This window comes from Ixodes scapularis, unplaced genomic scaffold (genome assembly GCF_016920785.2).
Source record: "Ixodes scapularis isolate PalLabHiFi unplaced genomic scaffold, ASM1692078v2 ptg001568l_1__unscaffolded, whole genome shotgun sequence".
Lineage (NCBI taxonomy): Eukaryota > Metazoa > Arthropoda > Arachnida > Ixodida > Ixodidae > Ixodes > Ixodes scapularis.
The window spans coordinates 2,045,111-2,069,405 of NW_024610167.1; the positions used below are offsets into that span (position 1 = coordinate 2,045,111).

At 43.6% G+C, this 24,295-nt stretch overlaps 1 protein-coding gene across 1 annotated transcript; it reads right to left on the reverse strand.

The window, feature by feature from the left end:
* Positions 1-14,487: 14,487 nt before the first annotated feature.
* LOC120844776 lies at positions 14,488-22,378 on the reverse strand. The gene is made up of 4 exons (XM_040216722.1): positions 22,210-22,378; positions 19,306-19,415; positions 17,762-17,981; positions 14,488-14,601 (listed from the first exon to the last, which is right to left on the reverse strand). The coding sequence occupies exons 1-4, from the start codon at positions 22,376-22,378 to the stop codon at positions 14,522-14,524; spliced, it is 579 nt and encodes a 192-aa protein (XP_040072656.1). The 3' UTR covers positions 14,488-14,521.
* Between the last annotated feature and the right edge of the window lie 1,917 nt (positions 22,379-24,295).

Sequence of the window (24,295 nt, forward strand, 5' to 3'; positions counted from 1 at the left end):
ATTTTCATCCCACAAATACTAATACAATACACTGATGATAAGAAATAATCGATGATTGTAAGCCACGTGTTGCAACAGCTACGTCTTCCGGCACAGAGGAGATGACCATTTATTTTCCAAGAAACTAATATAAAAAATTAGTCTTTTTTTTCGTATCTTTTAGCTTTTTTTTATATGATTTTTCTTTTTAAAAATCAATGTTCGCAAACTTAGACAAATGGTGGGGCGACATAATTCAAACCACGAAAAAATGAAATCAGTTTTCTGTCTTAATATGTAGATATTTATAAGCTAACTGAAGAGCACTTTCAATTGATCCGCCTTTTTGTAAACAAGCTGTGCATTGTTTAGCTATATATTTTAAAAAATGCAATAAAAGAATATGCGTGAAGTGTTTTAAAGGGCTTCTCCCCGACCAGCTCTTTTGGAATTGTGCATCTCGACGGAATATACATCAAGTCTAAGTGTCCCCTCGTTGATACGTAAGGATTCAGTTTTGTGAGATTATCTCAAGCAAATCCAAAACTTAACTTTTATGTAAAATTACTCAATAATAGCTTGTCCTATGAGTAAATCTTTTTAATGAACACTTTCCTTAATTATTACACAATATTTCTCCTTATTTAAGGATATCCGGCCACCTATACTTTTAACAGTCAGAAGCCTGAATTCACTATTTTATTTCTTGGGAGCCTTCCAAAAAAATCCACGTTGCAACTGTTTTAGCGTTTTCATGCAAATCATGCAACGTTAAATCAAGGAAAGGTTATTATTAAATACTTTCACCTGCGACTTTGGTATTCTGCATTCCGTCAGGTTTCATTACGTTTTTGTTTTTGTTGATGTTTTTCGTGAAGCGCGGTAACCTGCTATAAATTTAGTTTCAAAGAGAACGTCCTTGCAAACGCAGCTTTCCGTGTTTCAACTTTTGCAATGAACAAAGAGTTTGATTTTTTAAACCTTTCACGGCAGTGTAGCATCCTTGTTTATTTTTTTATTTTGGGAATTTACGGCTGTTAGAAATTAGCTGGTAAAAAATCCCACCTCGTAAAGTTAACAAATGTACATTGGCGTCGTATTTACCGAGGACAGAAAGAACAAAACAAATGCTTGAAGAAGGGCGACCCCCACATTTTAATTTTATTGTTGTATTTGTTTTGTTTTTTTTCAATTACAAAGACATTGACCTCCTCAAAGGTAGATGTACCTTTGAGGAGTTTAGCAATTCATATGTTGCATCAACATTTTCATATTTTATTCATGTTGAATCATACGATGATGTAGGCCAATATATACAATAACACTTTTGAGTCTATTAGGGACAACTTGGCTTTTAAAAGCAGCACACTTATGAGTTTCTGTTTAAGATTATTTCACAAAGTTTCTTTCCTCTCTTGAATTATTGATTGTGTACGCTCGATTTATGGAACTCGTACTTCTCATTTTCATATATTAAATGACATGGGTGCTTTCAAGTCGCTGCATCTTCTTTTGTATGTTTCGTGCCTTGCCTGGAAAAATAAAGATAAGTATGAGGCATATAAGCAATGTTAATATAGGGAATCATTACAAGCAAACATTGTTGAAGAGGAGGAGTGAAGGAAGTGGGAGTCACTGAGCAAATTAAATGTTAACTAAGGAGAAATTGTGCCAAACTGCCCTATAGTTAATGTTAAAAAAAATTGTGCTCTCGTTGCTTGTCGTTCAGACACCTTCATTCATTCAAACAGACATTGCGATAAAAAACACGTGCCACAAAAAACATGTGCGGCCTCATGTTTCCTGTTCACGAGGCGTCGTATATAGCATTCTCTTTCCTCTGGAAGGTGCTATATCCAACAGACTGGACGGTGTCTGAATGACCGGCCACGAGGGCACAAACTTTCTTTTACATCCACTGTAGGAGGTCACCTTTCGGTGCATTGTAAGACCTGTACATGCACACCATCTTCGAAAGAAAACATCAATCATTGGCCGTTTTAAAGAAAAACAAACCCGTAAAGTGCTCGTGATGCTCACGATCTTGAACCTGGCCGATCGCTGCGTTAGTTAGCCGTCGGTAGCTTTGAACAAAAAAGAACTTGATTTTTTTGCGAAAATTTGACTTCACACTAAACATCGTAACACCCTTGTGGGTGTAAATGGCTTGTCCTATAACTAACACCCATTTGGGTGTAGCAAAACGCCCTAAACAAAGGGCGTTATTCCTAACGCCCCTAACATAGGGTGTTTTAGCCTAACACCCTTAAAGGACGGCGTTTCCCGAACACCTTTCAATTAGGGTGTGATCCTACTGTACACCTTTTTATTAGGGCGTTATGTCTGCGCAGTACGCCTTCTAAATTGTGTGTATCACCGCCAGAAAGGGAAATAAAAAAAGGCGCGATTACCAACACCCATAAAGTTGCGCGTAATAACCCAAGAGTGCATGAGAAAATGACTGCAAATGCCTGGTTCACTTTTTATTTTTAATCAAGGTTCTAACAGGTTCTAAACAATTCTCTATAGACGATTGCAAGCAGGTCACCTGGCCGCAGCCATGTTTCTGCTTATGCGGGCAAGTGCGTGCAATTACAAGCGTGCCAAAGGTCAAAGCTACGTTCACGCGCACGTCATCAAACTTGGCGAAGGCAAGACTGAAGAAATAGTTCTCTTTTATCCTTGCAATTCCACCACGACCGAGACGCTTCTAAACCAGTGGCGGTCCGTGTGTGTAAGGTTATAAATATTTCAACCGGATATTGTTTCATAACCACCTTCAAATTCTACAACCGAAGGCCCTAGTTAAGTCTCCAACTGTACTTATCTTGTGACGTTTATGCTTCCTTGCACTGGTGACGTGGACAAAACTGACAGGCTTCTAAAGACGGTACGACCAGGAGTTGCTATAGACGTAAGCGGCAGTTCATGTTTGTAAACCGTAAAATGGTCTATTGAAACGGAAGCAGGGAGCCTATGTTCGACAAATGCTTCCTTACTCCTAAAAATAAACGGAAGTGGCGGAAGTGACGATATCGCGTTTAATTGGTTCGAGGTTCAAATGATGAAAGTTACCTATTTTCGCCCTTTGACCTTCCAAAAATCAAACGCGACATCGTCGCTTCCGTCACTTCCGTTTCTTTTTGGGAGAAATGAAACATTTGAGGAACATAGCCCCCTTGGACTACAATCAGAAGCATGCTTGCAGAGTACTTACAAATAAAACAGCGACCTCATGTAATCCGTGATAGATGCATAATCCGATTCGGGCAGCACAGAACAATCCACAAACACAGTGTCGAAGATGAAGGCGGTCGCTCACATTCAGCGGAAGTTTCGCGGTCGCCGATGAGCACCTCTCTGTCGTGATAGATGCCTAATCCGATTCGGGCAGCACAAAACAACGCAAACACAGTGCCGAGGTTGAAGGCGGTCGGTCACATTCAACGGAAGTCTCGCGGCCACCGATGAGCAGCTCTTTGTCGAAACGCGTCCAACAAATACAGCACAATAATTCCATGGACTCCGACGAAATAAACGACCATTTCCGAAAAAGTTGGCATGGATGTATTCCTGCCGTTCACGACGAAAAATCACGGCCGCGACTCAAACGCACGAAAAACAGGAATACACTGACGGGCGCCCCCCTTTTTGTAAACCGGATCTACGCGGCCCCTACAACTCGCCATAACTTGGCATACTGCAAAGACTACGGCCCCTGTAGCCCATCAGCGCGTCAGAGCGAATCACGTGACGAATTTTCGTCCAAGCGTCCTTGTCCTATGGAGAGCGGTCACGTGTTTTGCGCCACCCCTCTGATTTGCTAGAAGTGGCCTTCGCACTCGCTCACAGCAACACGAAGACATAAAAGAAGGTTTCGAGGCTTATCAGAAGACGAGGTCAAAGGGGGTTGGACAAAGCCGCTAATCTCCCTCTGCTGCTTTGTATTGCCACCTGGCCTGCCCAGGGAAGGTCGCGAATTCGGACTCGCCAGGGCTTGCTTTGCGTTGTACAACCTTGAGCGTCTCAAACTGCCACTCCTGTAGACGCGCATGATCTGGTGCGGACCGCGAGATCACAAGATAAATGCAAAAAAAACATTTTTAACACCGCCGAAGACGCGGTTTCACGTGTACCAAAGAAAAACCGGAAAAAAAAAACGTCGGAAAGCTAGATATTTTGGTGTCATTACGCAGAGATAAGAGTCGCGTCCCTGGGGATGTCATTAATCCGGCACTTTCGATTGTCTTGCGACATTGTTTCTTCAGAGCTACACTCCAAAATAAAGTATCAGTGAAGGTGCTATAAGGAGTGCGAAGCCCAGTCAGGTGAATTTGTAATATCCGAAATGAGGGCGCCACAGTTTGTTCAAGTCTTCAGCTGAAAAGGTCTTTCTCAGGTTAAAAGTAAGCAGATTCTATTTCGGTTAATCTTGCTTTGTATTGTTTTTTTAACGTCGGATTTTAGACAGTCAAGGAATAGAAATACCTCGCCGGCATAGCCGATTCACGCAGGACCCTTTTGACAGTCAACCAAAAACGGCGCCAAATACTGTATGTCAGGACAGCGTCGGCGCGACCCATCCCATTTTTCAGATATTGGCTAGACCGAAATAATATCGACACAATCTTTCCGATTTAATTCCGTAACAGCGCAATAGTGTGTGCTGCCTAGGTTGTATACTTACACGTCTTCATTCATTTTTTTTTTTGTGACGGAGATGATTTTTTTTAGGTTGAACCGATAAAACTGATGCATGCGCGAAACGTAATTTTAGGCTCGTGTCGAACGAAGAGTTCAATAGGAGTTGCAAAAACTATTCTCTAGCACTTCCTAATCATACGCGACTCCGTGTGGCGCTTAATTATACTTGATGTTTGTACCGCCGTACATCAACAACAGTTTCACCAAAGCAATAAATATTGCTTTGTATTTTAATAAAGCAATAAATATTGCTTGCATTGTAAACAGGTGATATGACCACGTCAGGCAGAGATAATCTGCCTTTTGTCCTGTTACCCTTGATCTTGTGTCTAAATAAAAACCAATTCAATTCAATTCAATATGAACGGCTATTAAATCATGGGTGTATTTGACAGCATCACCATTACGCCCCTTTCACACCGTGTGGATGAAGGGCGTAAAACTCGCCCATACACCCTTTTTACACGATTTCAGCCACCATCGTTGCAAGTGGGGCGTAAAGAGGGCGTGTAAAGGGTGTAAAACGTCAACACACCCTTTTTACACCCAACGATATTCAGAAATCGTGTAAAAAGCGTGTAAAAAGGGTGTTTTTCCTAACGTACACCCTTCTTACACCCTTTTTACACGATTATGGGTGTTACAATGTTTAGTGTGTATGGATGAACTGTTTACCCCCTGGTGTCGTTGTCCCCTGTCATGAATTGTGCTTCATTCTTTCCTTCTTGACTTAATATACCAGAGTTGTGAGTACGCGCCTGTCTGTGTTTTGTATTCCTTCCTCGTTTGTCCTTGTGTCTTTGTGTGCGATTTTTAACTATGTTCAACACTGTTACGGTTGAAGGTATGAACTATTCTGAACTATGCAATGTGTGCTGCTTACAGGAAAGACAAGTTGTGGTTTAGTAGCAGTGACATATTTGAAGCTTGGATATTTCATAGGAAGCAGATAGGAGGGAGGGGGGAGTTGTCGAAGTTCTATAATAATTTTTTCACCACCGCGCGCAGCCGCGGGTTAAGGTGAGCGGATACGTTGGTGTCAAAAACGAACTTTTACAGAGACTACCCCTAGGGCTTTAGCAATTTTAAGGGATCAATGTGTATCGAATCAACATTCGTTTGCAGGTTCGTTTGTACGAAAGATAGGTATCGTCAATAGCCCCTCAGAAAGAGTCTAGGGGCGTTGCAGTCGGGCGATAGTCAGCGCCTCCAGCGGCAAAGAAGCGCGACGATGGGCAGTCGCCGGCAGGTACACTGCTTCTCCTGCTCCGTTTCTCTTTGCTAACTTGAATGTTTGACTGCCTGCGTCTCCAGATATAGCGACAACGTACCCAGGTAGCCCACCGATGTTGGTCAGACGTACGCCTAACATTGGCAACGACCAACCTCAAAATCGGACAATACTGGAAGCCCTACCCGATCCAACGTTGGCCCAGTCATTGGTGCCAATGTTGGGGCATTGTTCAGTCATCCTTCCGGCCAATGTTGGGCCACTGTTAAACCACAGTTCCATCTAATGTTTCTCCCACATTGGAAAAAACCGATGTAATATTTGACAATACTGGAAGTGCTAGCGATCGAAAGTTGCCCGTCATTGGTGTTGATGTTGGGACATTATTCTAGCCCATGTTGGCCCAGTTACTTGGTACCAATGATGGGACATTATTTATAACCATTTCAGCCGACATTGTTCGTAATTGGCACCAATAGTGGGCCATCATTCAACCATAGTTCCAGTCAAATTTTGGCCACTGTTGGCTATGGATTCTACAACCATTAGTAATTTATTCAAAACGTCAGCTAGTCAAGTAATCCATTATCTATCTTATTGAATTGAATTGAATATATTTCCGCCACATTGTGTCGATGAAACCGGACAAAAAGCCTCCATGAGGAGACTTGACAGGGTCCGGTGACCTTGTAGGTACAGGACATCGCTTATAAATAAAAGCAAAAGGACACAAGAATATCTATCTAAACAAAGTGCGCATACAGTGACTTTTTTTGTTAAACAATGAATATCAACACCATCTGTAATGACTCTGTTCAGCAGTTTAGGCAGGTTATGAACAAGGGATTGTAATTCATAATTGGTGCAAAAATGAGGAACATCACAGAACTCTTTACGACGGATATTGATGACGAATTCGCGTTTGGTTAGATTTGATAGAACGGATAAAAAAGCAATGAACTCTGCAGATGAGAATAAATACGAAGACAACAAACGATAGTCATAAACATAAGGGACTTTCATAACATTATGGTTTGAAAACAATGGTTCGACGTGAGTATCATCGGGAACATTCGCAATAAAAAGTAGCATTTTTTTCGTAGAATCATTAGTCTACTGATATTTGTTTTAGTGGTGGTGCCCCATACCATCTGGGAGTAATTCATTTGAGAACTAAACAAAGCATGATAAACTTAAGTTTTAACATTCGCAGGCAATAGAGACTGACAGTGACCGATGATACCAACCACTTTTGCCAGTTTGTGCGCTAAATAATCTGTGTGATGATCCCACTGCATAAATTCTGAAAAAATTACACCTAGCGTTTTATGATAGCTTACTATTTCAATCTGACGGCTTCCAATGGCCAGAGCATAACTAGTATTAATGAGTTTATTTACAGGTCTGAAAACAACAGCCCTTCGTTTGGCAGCGTTGCCCTTCAGGCTGTTTTTCTCCGACCATAAAAAAAAACTTCTCGAGCACATTGTTTCCGCTTGTTAAAAGTTCATCAATATCGTCGCAGACATGAAAATACTAGTGTCGTCGGCATACATAATAAAGCGTGATTTATGGCAAATATTCACTATGTCATTGATATAAACATTGAACAAAAGCGGGCCAAGTATACTGCCTTGAGGCACACCAGATTTCAGTAGTTGCAAAGAAGATACATAATTATTCACTGAGACACATGGCTGACGCCTTGCTAGGTATGAATGAACAAGGAATAGAGAGGTTCCCCGTACACCGTAAGATGAGAGCTTATTAAGGAGCGTTGTATGATTAAGACAGTCGAATGCTTTACTAAAATCAATAAAAAGCCCCAGCGTCAATTGTTTTTGTTTTATATTACGCAGTATAAGTTCCTTTTGAGATAATAATGCACATTCTATGGACTTTTCCTTCCGGAATTCGAGTTGACAGTCCGTTAACACTAAATGTTTGACAAAGAAGTCGTCTAAACGCCACAAAATATTTTTTCTAGCCCTTTACAAAAGATGGGCAGAACAGATATCGGTCTATAATTCGTAACTATATTTTTGTCCCCTCCCTTATCTAATACAGAAACTTTTGCGAGTTTCATGTTATTTGGAAATTGGCGAGTTGACAAGGTCAAGTTAAAGATACAAACTAATAATGGGGAAATGACATCTATCACAAATTTAACAGGCTTTAATTGTGATTCGTCCGTAGGTGCCAGAAAAATAGTTTCATTTACCCTATTCACGATGAACGAGGACGCACTCTTATCGTGTGGTTCGGAATGTATTTCGTAAAGTGGGCGGTTAAAATTCTCCGAAAGCTGCACCCCTCATTCGGTTTCACCCGCAATTGAAAGTGAATCTATTTGTTTCGTATATTTGCTTTGATGGAGAACTTTGTTTATCGACTGCCGTACAATGACAGGACGCTTTTTGTGCGATTCATGAAATAGATGTCTATGATATTCTGTTTTTGATTTTTTAGAGCACATGTAAGCTGTTTGCGATATGTTTTGAAAACTGCAAGATCCCCGTCATCCCTTGAAGAAAGGTACGCCTGATATAAGCGATTTTTTGTTGGTATCATTTCTAAAATTGCTTTGGTAACCCATGGTTTACGTATTCGCTTTCTAATGACAACAGTTTTATACGGAAAAGAAGTTACATAAATAGTTTTAAATATATTAAGAAGCTCATCATGCACTTTGTCTACGCACTGCTTAAAAAAAGAAAAAAGAAAACAGAACTCCAGTCTGCGTCAATACCTGTGTTACGAAAAGAGTGCAGTTCGCAGTCTGTCATAGGTTGATAAGTAAACGCTTTTTAAGGCTCCTTGATAACCCTTGTGTTCTAAAACAAAGAAATATTGGCAAATGATCGCTTATGTCAGTGCTTTATTGTGCCGGTACTGTTGACAATAGTACCCACATTAGTAATAGAACAATCAATAGCACTTCATGATGAATGGATGATTCTGGTGGAAGAATTGACGTTAAAAAAACACTACTAGTTAAGGTACTTCTCAGTCGCAATGAAATGGAAGAGTTTTCTAAGGTGTTCATATTTAAATCACCGCCTAATACAAGAGAGTACATATTTCTAGAGGCAAAATCTGGATATCTCTCAATAAAAGACAAGCAATTTTGAAAGTTACCGGCTGGTGGTCTATACATGCCAGAAAATAGCTGATGTCCATGCCTGATACTTACAATTTCATAGTCGTCTGTAGTTTCGTTAAGTATATGACTATTTCAACCTGGATATCTTGTTTGACAGAAATACAAATCCCTCCCCCTCGTTTTCCACTTCGGTTTAAAAAAAGTTGTTGTAATTGGGCAATACAAGAACATCGTCTTCGGTTTGATACCATGTTTCAGATAGCAATATTACCTGCAATTGAAAACAAAACTGATCTAAAACGTATATTCAGGTGCAGGACAGCAGTTGAGCCTTCCATTCTTGCATTATTCTTTACTTCTTCAGGCAACAAAAGTTCATGGTATCCTGCCATAATGCATGATTGAAAGGATTACGTCCCAACAGCTCCTGAATTAGCGTTGCCGTCAACATTATCGAAGTGGCGTGATACATGAAGCGGTCCGAAAAAACTGTCTGAAGATACAGCCCTTTGGCCAGACAGATGCACTGTTTATCTTTTCAAATGCATCTTTTTCAACAAGAACGTGAAATGATGTATAATACGGGAGCTTAGTTTTCAGTTTCGTGCATACATATGGATTACCTAGCAAAACAGCGCTGATCAGTTCTTCCACGTCGCCGGTTTGTGTTTCGGGTGAAAGTCTTGACACGAAAATATCACTTTTCTGGGGGGCACGTTGTATTGTTGTTGTTTTATTGTTAGAAATGTCTCTTGCATGTGATTGTCATATCGCACAGTACCAGCCACATTCGCTCCGTACCACATACTATGCCCGTACCATCTGAGCATAGTGAATTGCATTATAAATACATTTCACAGCATCTTGGCAAGCCTTGCTGAGAAGAACCGATTCGATGGTGTGAATTGTTGGCCGCAGGCGGTTCGTGCACAGGAAAACGGTACTCAGTAAGGGCGACTGATGTGACGTCAATGCAAGCTATGTAAAAAAAAAACAAAAAACTACATGGGACAGAACATATCGCTTTTGCTTTGTACCCTTCATATCTCGCACGCAAATGACGAACTCAAAACCAATTAAAAGTTCCTGAAATATTTATCTGTGTTTTATATAGTTTTTAATGCATTGTAGCGATTAACATTTTGTTTCAGAAAAGAGCCCCTACTATAAGGAATAACTGGTCAAGGATAAAACTGGGAAACCAAAGTAAAATATCACTAATATATATTTTCATAACTGACATTGTAGATCTTAATAAAAAAAAAGCGCCGTCCTCATATTTAGATATAAAAGAAGGTTGCACATCTAAAAAAAATTGAAGACGTTTCGGCCTTGATAAACCCCTCTACAAAATTGAGCAAACCCTTAAACAAAAAAAAAGTGCACTCGCATAGCTATTTGAAAAAGGAAGCTAAACAGACGAAAGGCTTTGTCTTCAAATCTCCTGGAAGTTTATTACACACAGCCTATTCTGTAGACAAGTACAATCTAAGCTATTCGTAATATCTGAAGAGGTACTACTTAGCTGCCATACAACTCAAAACATTGCCAAGCAAACGACAACTGCGGTAATTATTGTGCACAGCCCAGTCTCGCAGCAGCCGCCACAATTTTTTCTCCGAAATTCTACCGGCAGTCGCCAATCATTGGCGGTGCAATGAGTTCATCAAAGGACGTTAAACCGACGGATCGTTTCATGAACACCCGATGTTTTATAAGAAGCTTAGAATATTTTTTTTTGTCTTTTGTATTGAGCCGCTACAGACTCACCAAGAAACGGCGTGAACGGGTGGGCTGGGTAGGTGAGCATGCTTCTCAGGAATACACTCGCGACGAAATGCGCGTACAGCGTGCATTTCGCGTAACCGAAGGCGCTGAAACGTTAGTGTCGACAAAACGCGTGTCCATGAAACGTGTATCCACGAAAACGTGGTCGTAAAACGGTGCTTTCTGGAACTGCTGGGAGAATAACTAAATTCAGTATTCTACTTGCAGTTGTTTCATAATTTCAGACAGATAATGCCAGGTGGCTGCTGGTAGAATTTCGGAGAAATCACTCTCCCAGTTGCTAAGGGATATACACTACCTAATTCTAGAGGTAATCGGGACGAGCACCCGTAAAAGGACCGTCAATTTCTGGGAAGTAGGTTGCAGCGCACTTCCGATGCCAATACCGGACTTGAGAATGTAATCCGAGACATATGTCGACTCGGGCACTGCAGAGCAACCACTCAAACACAAAAACGAGAAGGAACGTATTACTGAACATTCATCACCATGTAGCACAAGCTGTCATTTTCCGAACCGAACACTAAACGCATCTCAATAATCTCTTGGGCTTGTTAATACTGCGCAGCTTTGTACAAAGCTTTCATAAATTGCTTTTACCCATAAAGTTCTCGTAAGCAAATCTATACGTTTTCTGGATCTCTCATTGGTGTTTCGAACTTCCCACGTATGCTGGATGTATGAACCCCGTTCATGTAAGGGGTTCCTTCAGAGTAACTCGGAGCATTCCAAAAATGTAAAACGGGGGCTGGCCGCCAGAGCTCTCGTCTCAGCTTTATAGAAATCCTGCTCTCATAAGGTGGGGCGCAGCTTTCAAAGACAGCTTTGTAGACTCCAGCATTTCGGGTACACGAGTACCCTCCTCGTACCGATATGTCAGAAGCTTTGTAAGCAAGTGCGACATAATCCTGAGAAAAATGAACCAACGAAAAAGAAACCCCCAAAGCCTTTCGTAGTGGTACCATATATGCACGGGGTCACTCATCGTCTAAAAAAGATCGCTGGCCGACAAGGCATCCACGTCGTGTGCTCAGCCCCCAACAAGGCGTACGCCATGTGCTGTAGGGTGAACCGAGATGTCTGACAAGGACGTGACGACGACCTGGGGCACCGCGCATCGAACACCCTATGCCCCATGCGAAAAAGGAGTTGTCTGCAAAATCCCCCTGTCAAGTGGCAAAAGCTACTTAGGGGAAACAGGGAGGTGCATAAGCGACCGCACCAGAGAACAAGCAGCCTCTCTGGCCGCACTAACGTCGGCAGGCCACCTTTCGGCACATTGTTGGAAATGCAAAGTTGCTCCTGACTTCACAAACATCACTGTCGTCGCACGACACCGGAAACAGCTTGGATGGAGATCCTCGAGTCGCTGGCCATTGAGGAGAGGGGTGGACAATGCGTAACTGCCGCCTCCATTCCGCTCATTCTTAATGAAAAAATATATCTGCGGGGAGCGGCCCCTTGGAGCAACCAAGTCGGGACCATTTGAATGCCAAGATCCAACAGAAAAAGAAGTTACCACTACCGAAAGTGTAGGGAGAAAAAGGAAAGTTTTGGAAGGTCCGAGAGCTGAAGAAGATGATAACTCTACGGTTAGCGTCGATAAAAAGGAAGTTTTCTCTCTAAGATCTAAGATTCGACTGATGAAGATAACTTTTAGAATAGTGTTGAGGAAACGTAAGTTTTATTAAAAGGTTGATAGTCCAGCAGTGTGTTTTCTTCTTTTCTTCTCTACATCGCTTTTCCTAAACGTTTAGCTGGTATTCAAGTAAGCATGTCTAACCAAACGGCTCAGCTCCAGGCCGTCACGGCGAGAAGGTCATTGAGTTCTCGTCGTTGTGGAGTATGCAGGGTTGCGTTTATGTCAAACTGTGAAGGCGGCGTTCTCTTGTGTGACCACACAGAGAGGACTTCTGATATTCCGGCGATTGTGGCTGAGTCCGGGAATTCGTCAGCGTGACCCACGGCGCTACCTTTCGTATGATGCTGAGCCTCCTACCGGAAGTTCGTTACGAGTGCAATGAGTGTCCACATTGGAGCTTCGTAATGCCTCTTGCGATGCCGTTCCTCTTCCTATGGGCAGTTGGACGCTACCTTCCAGAAGAGCTACTCCACAAATACCTTTCTCGGTCTCGAGAGTCACAAGTACACTCCAGCGTAGTAGGAAGTTCAAGTAGTCGCAAAGTACACACACTTTAGCTGACGTTGATGCCGTAGTTTTCTGATCCTCGAGCATTACGACAGGTCTCCGCAGCCTCAACTCGTTGTCTTGCAGGCCGATGACGACGCTGTATTCGCACAATAAGTCCATTCCGAGTATAACGTCTCTCGCACAGTCTCGTAGAACGACGAACATTACCGGACAGCTTTTGCTCTAAATCTCGACGTGAGCAGTGCATCTTCCGACTGGCGTGATAAGGTTTCCCCCGGCTGCCCTTATAGGTGGGCCATCCCACGGCGTCGTCACTTTCCGAAGGCGTTGAGAGAGCCTCTCACTCAGGAAGAAGTAGTCTGCTGCGGTGTCAACGAGAGACGACGCGTCCTGGCCGTCGATAACCTCGTGGAGGTTATTTTTTATCGTTGCAGGAGCTTCGTTTCGGTCTCTGGTGCGTTCGAGTGGGGGCGCTCCGACGTCCGGGGAGGATCTTCGCGTTGGTCTACTTCGGCAACTCCACCTCCAGGGGATGCCGCACCTAGTTTCCCCGGAGAGGAGTGAGGGGCGACATGCTTTCACGTAGCGTTTGGTGCATCGGCGAAGCTGGTCGTCGTGGCGACGGCGAGCGGAACTTTCGGAGAAACGCAGGCTCGGGGGACTCAGGTCGTCGCAAGTACTCGTCGATCTGTCGAGGGCGTTTACCATAACGGTGGCATGGGTCATTCGGGTGAAACACGCGCTGTCCGAGTCGTGGGTATGGGCATCGGCAGTAGGTGTGGTCCGCTTCCCGCAGTAGTAGCACCACGGGCGTCAATCGGCCGTCCTCCAGACGTCGGTTTTCCTCGGCAGGAGATGATCCGGGCGGACATCCCTTACAAAAATCTGTAGTTAAATGCTTTTGAATTTCTGTTGAAAAATTTCTGGAATCCTATTGAATTTCTTTTTAAACTCTTTTTAATTTTTTCAGAGTTTATTTTGACATCTTATTGAATTCCTAGTTAAAATTGGCCACTTAAATTTTTTAGAATTCCTTCTTACATAAATTTTGTTGAATTCCTTTTGACTGAACTTCTGTTGAATTATTTCAACAGAATTTCTGTTGAATTCCTTTTGACTGAACTTCTGTTGAATTACTTCAACAGAATTTCTGCTGAATTCTTTTTGACGGAATTTCTGTTGAATTCCTTTTGACGGAATTTCTGTTGAATTCTTTTTGACAGAACTTCTGTTGAATTCTTTTTGACGGAACTTCTGTTGAAATATTTTAACAAAATTTCTGTTGAATTCTTTTTTTAACGTAATTTTTGTTTCGTTCGCAGTATAAACTTATTTTTAATTATTTTATAAATTTTCAAAAAATTCTTAAAAGTATTTTTAGAACTTTTTTTGACATATATTTTGATAATCTGAAACAAACTATTTTAGTTGCAAATTAATTAGGCTTTAGACAGTTGAAAAGCTAGCTGTGCTAGCTAAAGCCATCTTGCTTTGTGCAGCATTGGGGTTGCTGAGGCACTAAACAGTAAATGAAATGATCCAAATGACTTTATTTCACACACTTTCACACGCCCCGCGCCAGCATTGAGGAGAGGCTGTTTGTGAGTGCAGTCAATTGCACATCAAATTCCATGCAGGTGTACCCTGAAAAGAAAGGAATATGCATTACTTAAGACATAACATCAGCTTCATTAGCAGCTTTCAATCTACTTTGCAGTCAAACAAGCTGACGGTGACCGATGAACAAATGAGCGCTTGGAACAAGCAGGCGCAATTCTTACCATCTGGCTATAGGTGAAAAAGCCTCGGTTAAATATTGTCCAACCGTTCAACTACAGTCGACACCAATGAGCAAAATCGAACCCCAGATGAGCTTTGACATGCGGAGATAACAGCATCAATGCACAAGATGTGTCTGCTGCCCCTTGAAGAACACAAAGGCAGACTACTAGAGTGAACAATCCATACAGAACTGAAAGAACAAAGAGGAAATAGGGTGCAGTCCGAGGAGAGAAATGCTAAGATAGAGTATACGGCGACCAAGCCGTCTGCTTCTCGCAGAGAGGGTACAGGAGATGTCAACAGTGACGTCACGCCGCCGCGCTGATATGAGGATGCTAACCTGGGGAAACATAGCTCTGTTGTCTGCTGGCAGTAGTAGTGGCTGCCCTGCCTTGGCTGTCCAAGATCCACCTATTCTGTATGAACTAGGACTCGCCCTTAGTAAAATGGGAGAGGAAATAGCTCCAAGGTTACTTTGGTCCAACCAAAGGGGATTGCCCTTTACACGCCCTCGCAGGGGGTTCCAAGATGGGTCTTCGGCACAGCTGTGTCAACAACACCCAAAGTGGGGCAGGCTACGGCAGCTCTCTCCCTCGGTGTGGGTAAGCTGTCCCTATGATTTCATCTGCATATTAGCTTCGTGAATCCCATCACATTAAATGAGTTGTGCAAAGAGAAGCAGCAAACGGCGGAGAACTGGAGGTGTGGTGGCTGGAAACAACATGGCAGTGTGAATATTGCAGCTTGTGTTGCAGGTCGAAGCGAGGCCTACACTCAGTCGCCTCTTGTTCAATCATGTTTCTCTATCCGGCTAAGGGACACTCGAAAAAACAGTTAGCCTACTCAATGTGTACATGCAGTGCAAACGTATGAAGAAGCAGCGACAGAGCAGTAGGAGCATTGATCTGCACAGAAAAGTGGCACCGATCAAAGGGTCGAATTGTTTCCAGCCGCCATATCTCCAGTCCCCAGTCTTTTACTGCTTCTCTTTAAGCAACTCATTTGACGTGTGGGGATTCCCGGAGTAATATGCAGCTAAAAACAAAGGAGTGACAACTTACCCGTGCTTAACTTAACCTTTGAGCTATTTCTTCTGTTTGATGAAGGGCGAGTCCTGGTTCATACAGAATTGGTGGGCCTCTGACAGCCAAGGCAGAGCAGCCACTGCTACGACCAGCAGACAACAGAGCGATGTTAACCCATGTTAGCATCCTCATATCAGGTGTGGCGTCGTGATGTCACTCCTTGACACCTCTACCCTCTCCGCATAAGCAGACGACTTCCTCGCCGTATAGAGATACAGCTCCTCTACTAATGACAAGCATTTGTAGTAGCGTCCCCTGTGCCAGGGGCTGAAGCTTTGCCGCATCGTACTGGTGCGCCCTGAGTAGTCACTGGCAGTGCGGAAATGTCAGAATCAGTTCAATGAGCTCAGAAATTTGACATACTATTCAAGTTCAATCCCCAATTTCACTGTCAGAAGTTAATAGCACCAGTAGAGAGCACTAGCAGGCATTATGAGGTTGCTTCCTCATAGCTGAAGTCATGCTGTGTTGCACAAGATTAAAAGACATGAAGTAACCATTGATATATACATACCATATTTATTTGAACATACAGGGTGAATCAAGGAGACGCCAGGCTCTTAAAATCGACCGCAAAATTCGGTTCCTTAACCTATCGCGCTACGACTTTGTTCGGCATTGCCCACAGATGGTGCATTTTTTTTTTGTGTGAAATTTGCAAAGAGCGAACTTATCTGAGGAAAGAGTAAAGAAAGAAAAAGGCTTAGCTCCTATGGAAACGCAGCGACGCCACCGGTCTTCAAACAACACGGCACTGTTTCGCACGGGAGACAAGAGATGGCACAAGCGGTCGCGACGCCAACTGCCGCCAACGAACAAGCATACGACGCCGAGAGCCGGCGTCTTTAGGAGACAAGGAACTGCAGTTCCTTGTTGTTAACGCGCCTGTTTTTGTGACTGTCGCCGCCTGCGGAACGGGCGCCGCTTTTGAGTCGAAAAGATTGTCTGCTAAAGACGACAGCTCTCGGCGCCGTATGCTCGTTTGTTGCGCCATCTCTTGGCTCCCGTGTAAAACGGCGCCGTGTTGTTTGAAGACCGGTGGCGTTCCTGCGTTTCCAAAGGAGCTAAGCCTTTTTCTTTCTTTACTTTTTCCTCAGGTAAGTTCGTTCTTTGCAAATTTTACAAAAAAAAATGCACCATCTGTGGGCAATGCTGCACAAAGTTGTAGCATGATAGGTTAATAAACCGAATTTTGCGGTCGATTTAAAGGGCCTGGCGTCTCCTTAAATCACCCTGTAGGTAGACTTTCTTTTTCTGGGAAATGCTACCCAAAAATATGGGTAGACTTATAATCAAGATCCAGAGCGGCTCGACTAGGTGCCTTGGGAGTGTCAATGCGATGCAGAGTAGTGCCACCTCTCCGCTAGGAAGAGAGGTCACATACAAAACTATCTGCTGCCGCACCGTTTCATTCATTTGTTTTGCTTCCTTCTTCGGCAGCTGGCGCTATTTCTCAGCGGCGTTTTGCATTTGCTGTCGAGTTACGACGACGCTGGACTGGATGAGTTAGACTGTAGACATTGAGCTTCGCGTGATACTGTTTGCTGAGGGTTTGACAACAGTAAGAAGCTGATTAGAGCATGGCAGAACCAGTGGGACGCCATTTTACCTATTGCGAACCCCGACCCAAACACACCAGCGAACCATTGAAGGAAGAGTAATTTTCTGAATGTTCCGATTATGATGGAGCTTATGGCACAGAGTATTGAGATTTAGCCGAGCATGCGGCTAATAATGGTGTGCTGTGTTCAATGTTTCCTCTGCTCTTCTCTTAAAAGTTTGTTTGTTATTTGCTATTCTTGTCAAATTCAATTTTTAGGAGCTTGCCCTTTATTCATGCTGGACTTATTTTCGAGTAAATACGGTACATATACTAGCAGGTTAGCGGACAATCCTCACAAAATAAAAATTCACGACAAGATGGAAACAGAACATACCTAGTATGGCCTTTACGATGGTCGGGTCCAGGGCTTCTTTTGCATCAATGTCCTTGTGCGCATTACTTCTACGCCCATGGAGGGACTTTTCCTTCCATGAGTCATTTGGAAAAAGTACCTTTACAAGGCTTCGAGCGAATTTACAGCCAGAAGACTTGGCGGCCTTGCGGAGCACTTGTAGCGTCGACGACTCCACCAGTACACCACATCCGATGTCGGTCTGGTGAAGAAGAGAGAAAGGAAATTATTAAAGTAACACATCAGCCTAGGATGACAAAGGTGCGCAAGCTTTTCACGCACATGACCCATAAAAATTTCTGAATGCCATCCGACATACTTTATAGTGTCAACAAATGTCGACGCTTCATTCGTCTATTTCATTTCGGACACTGTCTTGCGTGTTTTCTACTATATTCATTTTTTGGAAAACGGGTAAGGTCAGCAGAACAGACTCTACTGACCCGCATAAATAAACTACACACTGCAGAAAGCTGAAAGCCTGTGTGAATCTCACGCTAGTGCTGGTGATAGATTGCGAAAGGTTAAAGCAGCACACTACCTGGAACAAGTTAAAAAAAAGAGACAAGGCTTTCAGTTACATTTGAATATTTGGAAACTAGCAGAAGGGCATTGTGGGCTTTGCCCTTTACGACATTAGAAAATAAGATATATTAGAGTACAAACAATCTTTAAGAAAATAGGTTATTAGAGTCTATGATTAATACTAGATCGTCGAAAGAGAATATGCCTATATTAAGTCCTCTAGTTTTCACAACTTATTGAATCGATCACACGATTCCTTTGGAAGCTTCTTAAAATTATTCTGAATTAACCATGTTGAGTTACAAAAGCCAGCCATTGCAAACCGTAATGTGCAAACATGGCTTGTATCTGTCGCAAATTCTCTATTTTGTAACCTACCGCAAAAGTCACGCTGGACTCTGCGACTATACTCAGTGTCATGAAGCGTCAAGATTTTCCGGACCTTTATTCATGCACTCAAAACGCGGTTTTCTTTTTGTGAACAAGCTAGTGATATAAGCTTCTTCCCAACCCCACACGTTACCTGTGGAATTGGCCAGTAAAATGCGCAGTAGTGCAAGCAAATTTAAGCTAGCGCAAGAGCGACGCAGCATAACACGGAGCGGAGATATTTGCTACACAGCCACCGTTTGTTTTGACGGACGGGCGTATAGTTCAATCTCCTCACCAATAGGTTGTAACTTGGGACCCTTTCTGTTGTAGCCTTTACTGTATTAGTTCTACAAACAGGAAATGAGCATTGGCCAGGAGACGAGCGTAGCTTCCGCTGCATAAATGGCAGGCTTTCGACACCACCATGTAAGACAGAAGTGTGTTGTGTGTAAGCCACATATAAGCACAATTGCACCGGCTCCAATTGCAGGGGAATTTTTGTTCGGTGGAGCCCTTTAAATCAACAAGACAACTATGAAGATGGAACAAACAGGATATCCTGGCATGAAGAATGTAGCAATGCAGTAATTAACACTCATACTGCAAAGTTACGAGAGACTAAAGCTTACCATGGCTGCCGGTACTAGAGCTGCTGCAGCTGCCTGACCAGCTTGCCGCACCTGGTCGGCTTCTTGTGCCCGTAGCATGCGATGAAGCCGCTTTACCATCCCCGTGGCATCTGAAATGATATCAGACATGACTGGAATAGGACATTCTTTAGTTCATAAATCCTAGACATAATGCACCAATCTTATGGGCCGTGGTGCAGGATTTTGTTACGCGGGTAATGTTTGCAAGAAACACATTTTTTTCACTTCCATGTCACCTTTATGATGCCTTCATGTGCAGCAGACTTTGCATGTCTATCCGCATCACATTGTGAATACACTGCAAGACTGTGGAAGTAATATGTATACAGTGTGCAAGTGTACCAAAATGTGTCCTCTGGCACACATAAGAATGTCATGAGCACAGAAAAAAAAAAAATAAACGTCAATCAGCAAGCAACATAAAGGATGTGCAGGGAACCCCCGTGATGAAGAGCCAGAAAAGATTTGCTTGCCGTCATTAATAGAGACGGTAGGGAGTGCAAGGGGGTAACTAACAGCATTTCAGCACATTGGGTGTAACGCACAAGGTACAGAAAGAGCTAACCCGTATACAATGTGTGGTATCCTTTACTCCTGGGATTGTGAAGTTCTCAAAACCTAATAAAGATCTAAGAAGAATAAGGTACTCAGAGCACAACTTGTTAAAGTATATGTTATCCTCATTTGTTAAAGTGCAATTATTATCACCACTGCATCTTATTTTAAAGAAACAGTAGCAACACTTCAATTACACGAGACCGTGCAATTGAATTTTCCCAGAGGACTACATTCCAAAGCATTCCCTAGAGCTAAAATTTGAGCTCTCTGTACAGCTAACCCAATACACCAACAAAGCAAAAAGAAAAAAAAAAAGCATAAAAGCCCTAGACAGCCAGTGGTCTAGGGCTGGCCAGAAGGTGACAGACGTGTTGATCGTTTTCAGGAGTATTTTACAGTGAGTAAGTACCCCATAGCCTATCGTTAGTGAAAGGGGAATTTCCACATCCTCCACCTTCCTGGTTTTGTCATGCTCCAGACACTAGGCCTAGAAAAGAAGGCCAAGCCGGGCCTTGGTTGTCCTACAGCCAAGGAAAGCGAACGAGTGAGATCTTGGTCATGCAACCACTCAAAATGAACTTTGATGTGCACAAAGAGCACATTCAAAGCGGTGACGAATGCCCGTGTAAAGTAATTGGTCAATGTTGTTTATACAGCGTAAGTTTAGTCTGCCTGGGTTTGGCAACATTGTTGAACACTGTAAATGAGCAATTTAGCCAGTGCGGTACAACTGCTAGCCTAGGGTCTTTAACATGCATCACGCAGTACTGATTACACGAACGCGTGCCGGTACGATGCTCATCCAGATCCAAACAGGCAGGAGTGGGGATCGAACCCAGGATCCCTGGGTTCTGCATCACGAGCTTTTGCTCCACATGCTCCAAACTGAGATGCACTAGCCCTCTCAGCCACTGTTCCCCTGAATGCCTGTGGAGAGCGCATACAACTCGGATGAAGGACAAATCTAATGTCATCAGAAGCACTTCATGTTCAGTTGCAAAGCTTCTACTCTGTAGCTGAGCCAGACAATTTGGGGCATGATTCACGCACAGGTAGTCAATCACTAAAAAAATTCAAGCATACGAAAAAATTACTTTTTTTCGTATGCTTGATTTTTTTGAGTGACTGGTATGTGAATCATGTTTTACCAACTAGCTTAACCTGCAGTATTAACTAATTTATGTTTGTGTAGGCGTTGTAGAAACTAATTTGTGGTGCGCACCGTCAGGGCAATGTGAGCCCTAAAAGCGGTTGGCTAAGCACTGAGTGTGACTAGGCTCTGCCAGGCTCCACCAGATAGCCACATGAGACACTTCCGCAGATAGCCACACGAGACACTTTCGTTACTTTGAGGCTCGTCAAAGGCTCATTCCATAAATTCTGCGGCTCGTGCAACAACTGAGCACGAAGCTCTAGTGACGTTAGAGGGCTCCCATCGCTCGCCGCTCGCACCAGGCCACCATATTGCAGTCACTGAATCCAGTGCCAAGAGAAGGATCTGAAGCGGACCTAGGGATTTTAGTGCCCCGAGAACTTTCAGTGGCTATAATTAGATAAAAGAAAATAAAAATGAAAGACAGTTATGCTTCTCTGTAATGCGAAATTAGAGCGAGCTTTTGGGGTCTTTTGATTTTGCAATATACCATGGCAAAGGATTCGAGAGAGAAATATATATGTTTACAAATATAGACCACTCTTTTTGAGGGTGGACAAGAGAGGAGGTTTAGGGTACGGTGGGGGCGTTATTTGGTGGCGGTAGTGATGCCAACACCGACACCGCTATATGCAAGAATGGGCACCTAGGAGCTGTGCTATAAAAAATTAAGGAACTGGGTGTTTGGTGCAGAGATAGTGCGTATCAGTCGTAGTATGCTACAGTGCTCCCTACGTTTGCTCAGCTGGATTAGCACAGACGTAGTGAGCACCAAAGATGCTGTGTGTGGCCCGTTGTCTGCTACTGGAGCTTACTGCACCTGTGCTAAGGTCCCCTCAACCCAGCAAGCATAATGGCATGCAATGCCTTGTGTCAGTGTTCCCCTTCCCCTCAACAGTGGACAGCACTGTACAGAGCGGCCCACTTTTGGAGGGAATACACGACAGCATGGCTGACACTCCACGCCATGATGGTTGCTGAGGCGAGGGGCAGCCTGGTGCAGGCACAACAAGCTCCAGTAGCAGGCAACAGGCCGCACGCAGCGCCCCTGGCACTCACTGCGTCTGCGCTGAGCAGCTGTGGGGTCGGGCAGCCGGCGCTGCACGGAGTGCTGGCCACACGCTGGCTACTTGTTTGCATGTTCCTCTAACAGAGGTTCGTACTATACATACCAATCACTGCTTCAAGCTCTCGGACAGCAAGCTGAAGTCTCTCGTTTTCCACCCGGAGGGCAGCATTTTCCTCCTCGAGGGTTGCGTTTCCCTTCTTGAGGGCAGCGTTGTCTGCCTGGAGCTCCTCCATCTGCACAGTGGCGACGATGCTATTTCTTTGGATTTGCATACCTTATTCTAAAACTACCTGCCATGGTGCCTGAATACCATTTCTGACTGGTGTGTTTACTGTCCTACATTGCCTGCGCATCAAGTGGTCCCGAAGTTGCAACAAATCATGTCACGAAAGACTGCAGGACATTTAGTTGGACATTTCGGCCGTGGCGGGTGGTTTAAGAGATGCTGGTGAGAAAGCGAGCAGACGCCATTATTGCTGCTGCTGCAGTATCTCAACTTGTGAGTGCTGTGGGGTCCACTGACTGCAGAGATAGCTACAGTAGAACAAGCACCTGCCAGCACCACCTCTGCTACTGCAACACCGCCAGGATTGCGGCTGGCTACTAATGCGCCATTGATAATGTCATTAAGAGGAAAACAGGAGACCACAAATAGGAATGTGGAAAACACACCAGTTGGAGACGTGCTCAGAAGCAATATTGACACCAAAAGCTGCACTAATGAAGGATTACTCAGATGCAAATAAACAGTGTAAATGGCAGTAAAGGTTTACGAGGATGGTCGCCAACTGCTTACAGGGAATTCAGATATCTTCTAAAACCACCCTGTCGCAACTTCTTATTTAGTTGCACAACATAAGAAAGCAGGGCAATGCCCCAATAGAATGGAACTCACAGGCGTCCGCTGGGACGATGCAGTGTCGGCCTGGTCAGCAAGCCAAGTCCTCTTTTTTTCAAGAGAACTGTGCTGCCCTACGGGGTAAAAAGGATGACTGAAATTAATCTTGCACCAATTTGGCATGTAAAATGATTACTGCAAGCGACTTTGTTTTCATGGGCTCAATTTTTGGTGAATCTGGCAAACTGCCGGATCCAGGAATATTTATTGAGCACAAAATTCCACAAATGAGAATGATATGCAATGTATTGGTATCTAAAGGGCGACATATTCCCATCTCCCATTTGTTGCAATATTGCTCAAGTCATGAAATTGGCAAAAAGTAGGTCCTCACGAAACTTTAGTCGTTTAGAGTATGTATACACAAAGACATGTCAGTGACCAAAATGCGAACAGTCTCCTGTTTTCAGCACAATTTTATGCTTACTGTAAAGGAGTTGCCTGCACTGCTACAAATGTCTTCCTTTTGTCATTATCCCCAGTTAATAAAGTGGCGGGAAATGGTTCCACCACGAAGCGAGCTTTCACATATCTACTACACATGCTCTACAGGGAACCAACCCCATCCTTGAGGGGCTAGGACATCCCAGTGCGCTGTTGGTTCAATATTGGGCAGTTTGACAAATGGTGAATTTATACTTTGTACCAACACCCGAAGGCAGAAATTTAATCGGCCATCCTGTAGATTCCACTTTAAAAAGCTGGGAGTGCAGATAAAAGCTCCGCTTCCACACCGATTGCAAAACGGGTCGGTTCCAATAGCCCAGCTCCCAAAGCACAACCACGCTTGACTCGCTGCATGCGACAGTTTTACTGCTCCAGTTGTCATTCTGCTGCTAGAGCTTGTATGGCCAGTGACTGTAGTCATGGCTAAAAGAAATAGGAACGTACAGAGTGCCTGCTGTCTGGAACCTCCAGGACCTTCTAGCAGCATTTCTAGCAGCTTCAGCAAGACAATCGGTGCTCTGTGCCATGTTATGAACCCCGCCTCTGGTTTAATCTGGGCAATGCTACATTTACCTCCTTTGTAGATGGTGAGACTCCATAATTTTTGTTCCTCATAAACAAAAGCAACCATGTTTCTAATGATTGTGTGGGAAAAGAAGCACAAAATACTATTGTAATTCGCAGTACAATGTGCCCTATGCTAGCATGTGGTCGCTGTATTAAGATCTGACTGCATAACTGAAGATAGTGTTATTTTGATTCGTACCATGCAAGCTGCAGTACCAGCGGATTAATACATGATGATGCCCCTTTCTAGATGGAATTAGGATGAAGTCAATCGAGT

What these genes read in the sequence shown, in the direction of transcription:
- LOC120844776 (XM_040216722.1), bottom strand. Translation starts at nt 22,378, where the DNA reads ATGCAAATCCAAAGAAATAGCATCGTCGCCACTGTGCAGATGGAGGAG. An exon ending in AGAGCTTGAAGCAGTGATTG is followed by an intron (nt 19,416 to 22,209) that starts GTATGTATAGTA and finishes ATATCATTTCAG; the next exon opens with ATGCCACGGGGATGGTAAAG. An exon ending in CTCTAGTACCGGCAGCCATG is followed by an intron (nt 17,982 to 19,305) that starts GTAAGCTTTAGT and finishes CTTCTTCACCAG; the next exon opens with ACCGACATCGGATGTGGTGT.